Source organism: Carassius gibelio, chromosome A23, assembly GCF_023724105.1.
Source record: "Carassius gibelio isolate Cgi1373 ecotype wild population from Czech Republic chromosome A23, carGib1.2-hapl.c, whole genome shotgun sequence".
Classification (NCBI taxonomy): Eukaryota; Metazoa; Chordata; class Actinopteri; order Cypriniformes; family Cyprinidae; genus Carassius; species Carassius gibelio.
In genome coordinates this window covers 24141196-24155054 of record NC_068393.1, presented here as the reverse complement: position 1 = coordinate 24155054, position 13859 = coordinate 24141196, and the positions used below count along the sequence as shown (strand labels likewise).

Genomic DNA, 13859 nt, shown 5'->3' with positions numbered 1-13859 from the left:
CATCGATTCGTCGACTATTCGGGGTCACCCCTACTACAGTGATGACAGTGGAGCACTGTTCCAGCACTTCTTCTGTTCATGGACCACCTCTACCAAACACTGAATCTGCAACCTTTGTGTTATTAATTTGAAAAGCCATTATAAATGCCGCACAATGCTGCTGGCCAGCTAAGCAGGCAAGATAAGGGTCCAATGCAATTGAACCGTATGTGTGTTTCTCTGTCCTTTCGTGGCAGTGCCATGTCAGAGACAGATGCTGTGGCCACAATCAGCCTGGCACGGCCTGGAAGAGCCTAGCGCTGCCTCTGCATGCCATCTGTTGCAAACTGGCTGGACGCGCACTGGCTGTTGACACATTTTGTCTTGCTTCGGTTTGTTTCTTCACTTCCGCCCACATCAAGCTACCAGTTTTCCAACAGTGGGGGAAAAAATTTAGCTTTCCACATGGCTGGATTTAATTAGCAGGTTTTAATTGTATTTTAAATAACACCTGCTGTAAGCAGAAGGAAATGCAGATACTGAGCTGGTCAAAACCAAATGTCTTTTATAGCTGCACTTCAGGGCCTGCATCAGACTTATAACATCCGAGTTACTCTCCTGTCCTTCGATGACCAGGCTGCAGTAGCTGCAGGTATTTGGCTGTGGAAATAATTGGGATCCTTTACTGTCTCTCTGAAATAATTGGATTTCATGAACTGACACATGACTCAGCACAAAGCACAGTCCTACCCACCTAAACTAATCAATCCAAGCACTTTTCTCGGGCTTGAGTTGCATAGAGATGGGGCTCCCTGGCTAAAATCTGGCTCAAGTTACTCAGTGAAAATGGTAGTGATGCCGCAAAGGGATAGTTCAGCTGAAAATGAAATGTCTGTTATCATTTACTCTAGGGCCGGGACTCGATTAAAAAAATTAATCTAATTAATTAGAGGCTTTGTAATTAATTAATCGAAATTAATCGCATTTTAATCGCATATAAATATTTGACCTGAGAACAGTGAGAAGTAATTTTTTTCACATGGATTTATAGTATACCATTGAATAATGACTGAATACATAAGCTTAAGCAACAAAATATTGTTTATTTTTGTTCAACCAAGTCTAGCAGACCAGTGCAATTGTTGCCATGAAGTGTAGCAATAGCATATTTAGAAACAATTTAGAAATAGTACATTTCGGAAATTCAGGAAGCTTATAGGTGCTGGAACCTTCTGTAAAGTGTTTTTTTTAAGTAAAACACAATACTGTCAATTACATTCAGAACATTGGAAACACTGACTATGAGAAAACATCTCTCTGTTGCTTCAGAGGCCATAACATACTAAGTCCAACTCTCAATAACCTTGGCCAAAACAATAAAGAGTTCAACATAAACTGTTGCACCAACAAAATAATACATAGTTCAACATAAAGTGTAAAGTCCACGCTAGCTGCTATATGTTTTGCGTTGAGGTGATACTTGAGGCTCGATGTGCTGCAGTGATATCATAGACAGTAGTGATATGCGAAGCGAACGCTAGTTGGTGCTTCAGTATAATCGGTCCCGCCGAAACGCGTCCAGTGAGAAACGTTCCGCGGTGCAAAAATAAGTTATTAAAAATGCGGGAATTTTTTTTCCTGTAATTAATTAATCTTAGTTAACGCGTTATTTTTTGTGTAATTAATTAATCTCAATTAACGCGTTAAAGTCCCGGCCCTAATTTACTCATCTTGATTTGTTCCACACATGCATGCTATATTATAGAATGTTTCAACTGTTTTTGTACATACAATGTAAGTAAGTGAGGAACAAAAACAACAACATTGGACCCCATTGACTTTACATTATATGGGACAAAACAAACAATGAACAAAGACGTTTTTAAAAATTGCTTATTTTATGTTCCTCCAACGGAAGAGAAGAAAGTCAAACCTGTCTCACACACACACACACACACACACACGTTTGACTTTCTACTTTCTTGTTTTTTATATATATACCACACACACACACACACACACACACAGTATATTATATATATATATATATATATATATATATATATATATATATATATATATATATATATATATATATATATATATGTGTGTGTGTGTGTGTGTGTGTGTGTGTGTGTACACAATGAAAGCCAATGGGGTCCAAAAACACAAAGTTGAGCAAATGATGAACCTTCCCTGCTTGACTGAAACTCAGTACAGTGTGAACAGCATGATATCTTCTTCTGAGCCCATCACAGCAAACTGACATAGGAGAATAAAACGTTTCATGCTAATGACTGAGCAGAGCTGCCCACCAGCTCTGAATTATGCCCTTTGTTTTTCAAGCACATGCACTTGTAACTATACAATGGCAAAAAATGAGATGGCTGGAAATAAGGACGGATGTAGAACTACTGTAAGCATCTGCACGATTGTAGAAAAATGTGGCTCGGTTAAATGTTAAGATGCTTTTATCATCCATAGTTCTTTATGTTTTTTTTGTTGTTTTTTTTTCCTTATCCGAGGTATCTGGGGAGTTCTTTGACACTGATTGGTTGGAGCATCTGATTGCTCCATTTTAGAAGGAAAAAACTGAAGTGCCTTTGTGATCCTCTCAGATAGTGGTATGCAACGCTTTAGGAATCTGACTCCAGACTTCATTACCCAATCTCTACGCCGGTGCACGTCAAGCTTTTTTTTCTTTTTCTCCTCCTTGAGAAAAGACAAAGGTAGAAAAACGAATCTTTTAGCTATAATCAGGAAAATGATTAATGTCTCAATTGCAGGTTGGTGACAGGTACAGCAGGAAGCACAAAGACAATTGTATGCCGTCCATTCAGCTTCTGAGAACCCCACCAGGTAACAGAGAGGAGGAAGAGAAGCAATTTGGGGAGGAGGCAAAAGACAGTTTGAAAGCTGCCTTAACGGGCACTCGGCTCTGATTTCTAGACTCTACCGCTGTTTTGTTCCCCACCTCCCTCCCCCAAAATACAGAGGAAAACGGGGGATGAAGAAATACATAATCTTAAACTCAACCGCTAATAAAAATGCAGGAAATCAAAGCCTGCTGATTCTTTGGTGACGATGCCTAAGAGGCAAAAGCCAACCTTTCTCTGTCTACCTGTTTTTTTTCACTCTGTTGTAAAAAGTAAGGGAGATAAAGAAAGAGACGGCACTAGCACCTGACACATCAGACAGCGCCCACACAACATATTTCACGAGTCCCTTTAAGAACTCTAAGAACTCTGGGCTCTTTGAAGCGTGGAGGAACACGGGGCTTCTGTCACTCCTCATTGCGCAGTTGGTGTCTCTTTTACTAAAAGTGACTTTCAGAAGAACTAACCTGCACATGGGTACATCTGTACTGCTGGGGACTGAAGTGCAGTTATGCTATCGGGAACAGAGGAAGGAAGACTATAGAAGTTTGCTTTCACCTCAGCAAAGTAAAAGACAATGTGTGATTACTTCTGAACATGCACCTATTGTACAAAGAGACCTGTCATACTTTATGGCTCCTAATTTAGTTTCATTAAGAGCATTTCCCACCCTCTCTCTGACTTTTTTGTTGCTTTTAAAGTGATAGTTCACCCAAAATGTTTCCCTTTTTCACTTTACTAAACTGTATATATACACGTCTGAGCCCGAAAAAAATCCTGAACGTTTTTCCGCGGCTTGGGGGTTGTGGGGGTAGTCACATACACAGGGTTATTTGGCAAAAATAAAGATAAGAAAATTATTTTACTTTAAATTAATTAGTAACGTACATTCCATTGCAATTAGCCCTTGACAAGCTCAGACTACAGATTATGGTGGGATATTTGAAACAGCAATAAAGGTTACTCACTACAATATGGTGCAAACACATGTAACATTTAGGATGCTTTTGATATCAAGTTTTGCTAGTTAGCTTTATCCTTGACAGTGTTCAAGATGACCTACAATCTAAAACTTTAAATTTTTTAAAATTGTTTTGTTTAAAATAAATAATGGTAAATGAAATGCTAGGAAATGAATATAAAATAAGAAGTATACAAACACAGTTTACTACAGAAAACCACAGTTCAGTTTAAATGGCAACAACAAAAACAACTTAACTTAAACAGGGTTCGTACAGATACTGCAAAATAAAATTCCAGGACTTTAAAGGACTTGCACTACTTTTTTGGTTTTCAAGGACTAAAAACAGATTTCACTTATTAATCAACAATGTTATTATCTTTCAAATTTAAATTAATTAACTAATAAAACGAAATGGTACAAATAAAGTGCAAACAATGCAATGACTGTGGCAACTGTAAAATTTGAAAGGATACTATGGCAAAGTTATTGCTTTCCTTATTCAAACTTTTTTTTCATACACTTGGAAAATTATTATCTTTATCATGCTCATAGACACCAGGTGTGTGACAATACGCTTAGTTCACAAGGTGAGACAAAATGCAGATACTTGGTTCAGTAGAATGAGACAATGATTAAATACTTTAAGAAATTGTTATACTTTAACAAAATATTTGTTTTGTAATAACAAAAAGTAAAAGAATGCAGTTGTATTTTGAAATGTTTTAACTAATCTAGTGCTTAACTAATGATTATTTTGCTAATCAAGTAAACTGATCATTCTGACAAGTGAGTAATCTGATATTTTGTAGTAATACTAATAAAGCTAAGTGGAAAAACAGGCTTTAATACCTGCAGAGCGCGCCAATGTTGTTTCACGATGTTTAATGTGATTCAACAACATTTAAATCCAGTTAATTTTAATATCTGGCCACATGCAAAGTAAGAAACTTTTATTTTGAAATCGTGATGTACAATAAATAGAATATTTCGAAATATGTTGAGGATTAAAAGATTTACATTACAAATCAAGTACATTTTCCCAGATGAACCTAAAGCAAAAATCTTTTCAAAAATCCTTGTAAATTTGTTCTAACAATAATATCGTTCTTATGGAGATGACGTGATTACTCAGTTGCTTTTTAATAGATTTTCTATGTAAATATGATGCTAGATGGAAATCTATGGTAATTGCGCCTCACAGCGTTTTCAATGTGTCGCGCTCGAGACCCAGACTTCTTTTCCATTCATCAGCTAATGCGCGTCTCGTGTTTATAAGAGCAAAAACTTCTGATTGGCTAGTAATGTTAGTTTGGTTGAGATTGAAAGCTGTGTTCCTCTCATACATTTGTAGGCAAACTCGTGAACACGAACATGATATTTTTTTTTACATAGGACAACTTTTTTTTTTTTCACGCAGCCAAAAGCCGCACACTGGATACCCAGCACTGATCCGGAGAACTTTAAGCCCTGTGATTGTTTATATACAGTACTGCATACTTTACATTTACAAAATAATACAAATAAATCAAAGCACAATAATACAACAGAAGCTGGCTTTACCATCTTTCTGTCTGACCACACTGACCAATCCTATTCCATTAATTAAACTCGGACCCCATGCAGTGGTGAGCAAATTGAATTTGTACTGACTCCTCAGCCCTTATTATTTTTGGGATGTCTTTAAGCTGACCAAGCCATTCTGTCTGCAGTTCATCATCCATTGAAACCTATTAACCAATACAACTCTCTTTAACTTGCCACTATCCACCAGTACCGGCTCGGATTAAGCTGGTTTTATGTAGGATTCTGCAAATAATGCCCAACAAATTCCAGTTCAACAGAGGTGGTATGAGCAGAGTAAAATGCCTCATCTGCACCACTTTGTGCAGACTGAATAATTCAGCAGGATACTTAGTCGAAATTACAGATACACAGCTTGAAAAAGAGGTCACGCAGAGGCTTGTGGCTAGGAGATATATATACGATTTCTGGAGATGTGGCAGTGAGTCAGGACGGATCTCGCCTCCATGGGTCAATAGAAAAGACAGTCTAACGCATCCCAAAAAAGGCAGAGTGCAGATTGTGTGATCCTCTCTCTTCTGAAAGTCACCGATAATTAACTCAAACCTGCAGACAAAGCATCCCACTTCTCAAGGTCGTGCATCTCTGAGGTCAAGCTGATACGATTTGGTTTCACTGCACCGGCCCTCGTGAGATATCAGCTCACATGAGAGAGCTGTTCTCCCAGAAGCCCCTGAGCTCAGGTAACTAAGGTCATTTCAAAAGTGAGGGCGGATAATTGAGAAACCAACGATAACACAAATGAAGCTACTCACGTTTACAGATTCCAGCCCGCCGTACTTGATCCGAATCCTCGGCTCCTGGATGACATCCAAGTTAGTCCCAGTCACCACCAGAGGTGTGTGTCCACTTAAAAAAAAACAGATACAAGATGATATAAATGTGAATCGGGTGAACGTAAATTTTTTGATGCAGAAGTAACTCATCTCCAATTGAACCAAAACTTCCCTTAAAACGTGTCTCTTTGTGATGTGGTGCTCAAAAGATAAGCATTTGAGAAAGTCCTGATTAAAGATGCTTTTAACTGGCTTCAGTAGATTTAATCAAACATACTAGACGTTGTCTTTGAACATACTAAAAAAACTAAACAAACAAAAGCAGCGATGAACCTGCTTAGCATTCTGGGAATGTCCACGGCTTTATAAAGCACAACAAAAGAGCCGAGCGTCTGGGACTGGATTGGGCGAGGAGATCTAGCTCTAGGTGTTTAAGTTCTTTACTCTTGAGCACTTCATTAGCCAGGCGCCGCTCGTGAACTATCTCTTTAAATCTTCAGAGCTATGAAAAAGCAACCTTTTAGCAATACAGTTTCCTTGTGAGCATGATAATATGTACTTATGTATCTATGTGTTGGATTTGGTGTAAGTGGTTCTTTCTGCGTTTCTCTCTCTAACTCCAGCTTGGAATGAACCTGTATCTCAGCATCACTTATATAATCATTCTCAGCACATTCTAATTCTGTCTCAGTTTTGCTACTGAGCTAATCATGTGCAGCACTTTCATACGAATATGTTGAGGCTCTGTACAATCAGTCCAGTTCTGAACAGTGAATTGCTTAAAAATCATTCCAAGGGAAAGCTTACCCAAATTATGCCATGATTTAAGAAATGTCTCTTTTTTTGCCGATATAATATAAGTCAATGGGCTCTCATTTGGTTCCCTTGGTATTGCATTACATGCTGTTATTTAAAGTTATATTCAGACATAAGACAAACTCTACAGACTGTGCAAAGGATTTAAAGACTTCAGCAGCAATAAATATTAGTAGCTCCTTTTTTAGATCTCAGAAGTGAATTACAAAAGCTTTACATTTATAAAACCGATCACCCTGACATGGTGCAACTCATTTTTTTTTATATAAGATGAAAGGAACTGAATGCAAGTCACTCAGTTAATAATTTTCATGAATAACACAACAACATACAGCCTTGAACAAAGCTGCTAAACTGCATTCAGTGAATCAGATCAATTTCTTGGAGCAATGTGTCTGATATCCATGCAAATGGTATTAGAATCATCAGCCTCAAAAAGTCAAAAGTGTTTGCTAATAGTGATTTAAATGCAAGCTATTTGGCCAAACTTTCTGATATGCATAATCCAATACTAAAATACTGCATCATATATGTACAGTTACCTTGCGATGCTCCATTCCGGTTCAATGCGTTGAACGGTGGGGTCGTCTATGTACTCAAAAGTCAGGCTATCTTGGACCTGGGCGCGATCCACGCTCACGCTGATCTGAACCGGCCCCACACCCGTCAGAGAAGGGGCAGAGTAACACACAATCTCCGTCATAGTCCGTCTGTGGACAAAACAAACAGATACAAACCAATCAGATTCTGACAAGAGACAAAGCATGACACAAAGTTATCTTAATAACAGATGGCATATATATGAATGGCGCTAGTGGTTGGCTTTCTGCTTTTTCAACTGCAGTCTTTTCTTACAGCTCTCACTGAAAGTGCTACCTGTGCAAAGTGAGCATTAGTCAATCTCTCTGCAGTGTATTAGAGTGTTAAGCTATTACTTATTGCAACCTCTACAACACCTGAATGCATCATCCTTCACGCAGGAACACAGAGCAAAATAGAAATCTGCAGTTAGCCAATATCGCCTTAAAGATGTATCTCTCTCGCACTATAAATCACTACAATCAGCCTCATCTTTCAATTGTGAACCTGGAGAGATGGAAAAGGAGGAAATATAGGAAGACGCCTGACAGAGGTATGATATTTACATGAAAAATTAGAGAGAGAGGAAGAGGAAACAGTTAAAGAGGAAGAAATCTAGAGGTGTTTTTTTTTTAAGAAAGTTTAAACAGTAAATAATCATTAGCTATCTTTGATTGATATAAGGCATGTGTAAAAGGAAGAGTAAGTGAAAATATTGAACATTAGCCTCTATTATTCACACTGACGTAAAAAACAAAAAACAAATCAAGCTATATTATTAATTATTATTATTGTATTTTCACATTATTACTGAAGATTTATTTTGATAAGCTAAGTCTCTTAAAATAGGGACTTAATGCGTTATTTAAAAAGGCTGACTCTTACTCATAAAACTCGCAGGTCTGGTTCCCAAAAAGCACACTGACGCTGCTGCCTGCCCCCAGGTTTTCCCCCATTATAGTCACTTTAGTTCCTCCAGACTCTGGACCCCGACTGGGAGACAATCCTTTGACCGATGGCATCTGCAAAGACAGAAAGAGAATATGGGTAGGAAACAAACAAGAGATGGAGACAATAAAAAAAAAAACTTTACTTAAAGTTCAAGATGCCGATTATTTTTCTTTTGATGTCAAATAAACTTAATAATCTTTGTAATATTAATTACCCTGAAAAAGGAAACTGTGTCTCAGTACTAAGCTGAATTATTAAATTCATTCCATTTAGTTCCACTACTAGCACAGAAATGACAGCAAAGCTTTCTGAATCATTTTCTGAATCTGAAGCTGCCTAGATATGGGTGGCTGTTCCACGGAAGACAGTTACATCTGTAAATAACAACTGTTCTTCATCAGTCTCATACGCCTTACTGCTCAGCTCATAAAGTGATGCTAGCACACGAAAAGCATGTCTAAGGATAAATAAAAGGCTTTTAAAATGTTGTACATTAACTCTCTAGTTCCCAGTTCTCTTCCTTTATTGTTCACAGGGACTGAAAATAGCAGATGGAGAAACAGAAACAGGCAGCTCTGTCTTAAGAAAGCACATGAAATGGCTGGTGGCCGACTTCACACGTGCATTGACTAAAAATGAATTAACACCAATTTTTGTCGCGCCTCGCATTGTTCTACAACTGGTGGGCCGCTTGGGGACCCCATGTTGTCCGACAACATTTGGCAGAGCTTTTGAGATAACATGCTGCTTTTATATTTGACTGCGATATGAAAGGCATGGAGGAAAATCACACGCACGCTCACACAAACATGCAGAAACGCATACAGGAAGGGGCTGAAGCGCATTTGTAAAATAAACAGTTCCCTTAATTAGCAGAGGCTGTTAATTGTGGTGGTATGGATAATTGTTGGCCTTTGTTTGCGTGTGAATGCTGCTGTTGACTATCTATTAACCCCAGGCGGGCGGATGGGTGTTTGAGACAGGTGCGCAAGAGTTCCCACAGGTGCTCCTCTACGACAAGACAACATGGCAACCATCCTTCCTTTGATTCGCTTAATGGCTGTTATTGTCTCCGTGTTCAGTGTGTGTTCCCTGTGGTGCTTCGTGTTCATAAACGCTCAATATTTTAATAACCGAGAACAAGTTCTATTATGCTGACGAGAGCTTCGCTACTTAAGGGAGGAAGCAGGGCTGCTGTTTTACCAATAACAATGACAAACACAGCGGCAATCTGTACATTTTGCAGAGCCTTTTGTGCTTGGTGAGTGCATTAGTTCAATAAACACGCTTTTCTTTTAATGTCCTAGCAAATACACTTGTAAAGAATGCTATTAACCACTAATCTGCGGTATCATTTAAGAATCTACTGATAGTGCACAAAAACACTACTTTAAAAAGGGCTAAATATAGCAATTAGCCGATATAAATGTTATGCGCACCATAAAAAGGTTAATTTAATGACCTTATGGCTTTTAATGACTCAAATTTGAATGGAGAAACAGTTCCAACACATTAATGTGGTTTCTATATAACTGTCTGGACAGATACAAACAATCCTGCTACTATAATTTAAAATTAATAAATATATTATAAATATAGTACTGGATTTGCTTCTAATTTGCTCACACGAACAAAATAGCATAAAAGAGTATGAGGTTGTATATAGTCTATAGTATTTAACCAAATAACCCCCACATAGCATACAGGAATCATATCTTCGCAGATCTATACAGGTGGAGCTGGGGAAGGTGGAGGGTTTCTGAAGCAAGCTGCAACTGCTATGGTAAGCACTAGTCATATATTTGAATGTTGAGCATTGAGTTTAGAGGCTACCGATACAGGAGATAACCAATCAGCTGTGCCATGTTATAATGATGTCATTAGGTCATCTAGAGTTTCCTGCCAGAACTATCTCTCTCTCTCTCGCTCTCTCTCTCTCGCTCTCACACTCTCGCGCTCTCTCTCTCTCTCTCTCTCTCTCTATATATAAATCGGACGTCTAATGAAGATATGGACTTTATGCCATATGAATCTATGCAGAAATATGTCTTTGTTCCTAAAGAGTAGCTATTTGAACAGTTGAAGTACAGCATGTTGAGCTCTGAGTCACTCCCTGTGATTTGACATTTTCACGGTTAAAGCTCTTCTGAGAACAAATCAACCTCGGCAAGGTTCACCTGTCTAAAGGCATAACATTAAAGTGACCTGTGAGTTTTCTTCAATGGACCAAGTAAAGCCCAGTTTAAAACCAAAACAATGGCCAGTTTCACTACTAATTCACTGCATTATTCAGATGTAACAGAGCTCAAGGTCTTACCACAAAGGAATAGAGTTGAGAAGAGCGTGTCTGGAGCTCTGGTTTACACTCCCCTACACACAAATGGACCGGGCCGGGTTTACTGTCTGTGGGAGCTGCATCCATTTCACACACGATCCTGAAAAAGAAGTACACAATGACATGTTACATATAACCTTGGCTTCAATGAAAGTCACCTAAATGGATAGAAATCTTTGTTATCACAACTTCTGTTCATGCAATCCTCTTAATCTGGATTACAAAGTTTAATGTTTCGGGACTGACTCCAGAGTGAGGAAGCAAAGCATTTAGAAGTCATCCCCAGTCCTGGCGACTGATCAGTATGTGACTTTTCCTCTCCCTCCATTGATTTCCTCTTTCAGTGTAATTTTTGCTTTGGTTCCTTGATTGCTTTAGCGCACACATTCCATTAGTTGAATTGATAAGATCACCAGCATAAGGGAATGCGATGCATAGACATCAATTTATATAATCATACCGGCTTATTTAATTTGTCTACTAACCTAGTAGTCCAGTAGTGGACATGCATACATCACAAGAGAATTCTGTCATTTTTATTATTTTCTTTTTTCTGACATTGCATCATGGAATAAAATGGCAGACTTGTTTGTCTTGCTACAGTATGGCTAATTACAAAGCTAGCATTTTATGCATTCTAAATGCACAAATTATATATATATTTTTAAAAGATTTAACAAAATTATAGCTTGGAAATGTCAAACAAGAAAACTATTTTGCTCACAAAATTATATTCCCCTTGACACTGTTGTCACACTAAATGTTTTTTTAGTGTGGTGGAAATGACATCACAACTAAGGGGGCTGTACATTTTTTTTTTTTTTTACAAATAAAAAAAGAATATTAATATGGTGAAATTTTCTCATTTTTATGATCACGGTTTAAAAAAAAAAAAAAAAAAAATATATATATATATATATATATATATATATATATATATATATATATATATATTATTTTTTTTTAAATAAAAATAAGGATGCGGCAAAACTTACCAAAAGTTGCAAATATAAATTATGTTTTAATAAATAAATAAATACCCATAACAATCAACCCCTGGGATATTTAAGTGCCTGAAGTTGCAGATACATCCAAATACAGAGAGCCAGTAACGCCCAGCACAAATCAATACAGTGTTATCATGCACTCTGATCAGGGAGCAGAATGATGCTGCTACATCATACGGGCTGATCAGGTATCGCCACAGACGGGTGGTCAGATCAAATGACATAATAAAAACACAGCCCACTGACTGGCCCTCAAATAAAGTAAACATGAAACCGACATGAAAGTTAAAATCTGAGTTGAAAGCACGCGGGGGGCGGGTGTGCTGCAGTCGATGTTTGGTTGATATCGAGTGTTCGCATCATCAGGGATGACTGTCAGAACGCATGCGGCACAGACTGCGTGATTGTGGGCGTGATATGGCTTCCTGTGGTGAGTCTGACAGGCTCGGAAGACAGCATTCACAGCTGTTCGCAGTGCACATTATGCCCTCTCAATCACTCTGAGTGGAGGACTTTCATTCTAAAGCAATTAAAGGTTGTAAAAGTTGGAATGCTCAATCATTGCTGCTGCGTGGTGCAAGTTCAGAAATAGGCTGTGGCAGATGCTGTTATCACACCATTTTGTGTATGAAAAATGCACCTTTCTTCATTGATACCCATACAAAAGTAGCCATGTAAAGGTGCAGTCACATTTACCTTTGTTCATACATTTTTGTGCTTGAAATCCAGTCATTAATATACTTTAGCAATCCATGTGATTGGGAAGTTTTGAGTGAGGGTACAAGATTCCTCACACACATAAAGTTGGCCACGTTAATTTGTCATGTTGAACAACAGAAAGTTACTTGGTTTGAAAGTAATTTATATGTAAGCTGTGTTTCATCCATCACAAATTTTCATTAATGTGACCGCAACCTAATACAAGTGTGTGTTCATACTCTGACATATTAAGCTATGGTACTTATATAAAAGGCCACAAATAAATCAAAATTAAATAATCTACAGCAAGCTTGAGTATCTTAAGTTGTACAACTTTTGTATAAAATGACCAGACAGGACTGTTGTAACACAGATGTGTGCTTCCCATTTCCGTCTTTGGGTTTGATGGGGCCCAATGGTGCATTCTCCATTTCCTCATGACACCCATTCACCGTGCCATACAAATGAATCCACTCCCACTCGGCTTCGTCCCGCTCGGATTCAACTGCTGTCAGAAGAGAGAAAGGCTGACAAATCTCCCTCCTACAGCCGGCAGCACGCCACGCATTTCAATTACCGCACGTTTCCCCGCTCGATCCGTCTAGCCCCACCTCAGCGGCAAAGAGAGGTGCTGTGGAGACAGACTCCACCTGCACGCAGATGCTGTGTGCTATTGAAAACCCCTTACAACATGATGCCACAAATGCTTGAAAGCCAAATATTTAGAATGCCTGTGTACAATAAGGTTGATGTGAGTTTTAATTTAATGTAGAATCGCCTTACATTCTGTTGAACTGGACATGATGAATGCTGACATGAGATGGCTGGATACAGTGACACAGTGTCCTAGTAACCCAGTGCTAACCCAGGGTTAATATCGTCAACTGATAATGAGGAGTGTATTAAGTGAAGAATAAAGAGCACCAAATACATCCTGGGTATTTTAAAGCTGAAATTATTTTGATGCTAATATACTTTCTTATATCACAGTTCAATATGCAGAAATTAATATAACTAAACCTGTAGGTTGAGCTCTTCAAAGTGTAAACACTCTGGAGATTTCAAAACATCTTTGTTTAAGAATTCTGACAAGCTTGACACAGCAACAGCTCAACCAATGAAATTAGTTTGGGGCTGTTTGTCTGGCCAATCAAAAAGAGGGGAGTGTTTAAAGGAAACCTGTTTGAAAGCAAACATTACTTATGCAATTCTGTAATGCTAGTGTGCAGAAATGACATATTTCACCTTTTAACCGAAATTCCTTTTTTAATCAAATTAAAATTGAAACAAAAAAGC

The 13859-nt window shown here is 38.1% G+C and overlaps 1 protein-coding gene across 1 annotated transcript in view; it reads right to left on the bottom strand.

The window, feature by feature from the left end:
* Positions 1–13859, bottom strand: part of LOC127945120 (plexin-A2-like) — a 174777-nt gene that overhangs the window by 32768 nt on the left and 128150 nt on the right. The window contains exons 14-17 of the mRNA XM_052541699.1: positions 10840–10957; positions 8457–8593; positions 7535–7702; positions 6156–6249 (exon numbers count right to left, since the gene is read on the bottom strand). Coding sequence (XP_052397659.1) covers positions 6156–6249; positions 7535–7702; positions 8457–8593; positions 10840–10957 — 517 coding nt within the window. The remainder of the gene's footprint in view (positions 1–6155; positions 6250–7534; positions 7703–8456; positions 8594–10839; positions 10958–13859) is intronic.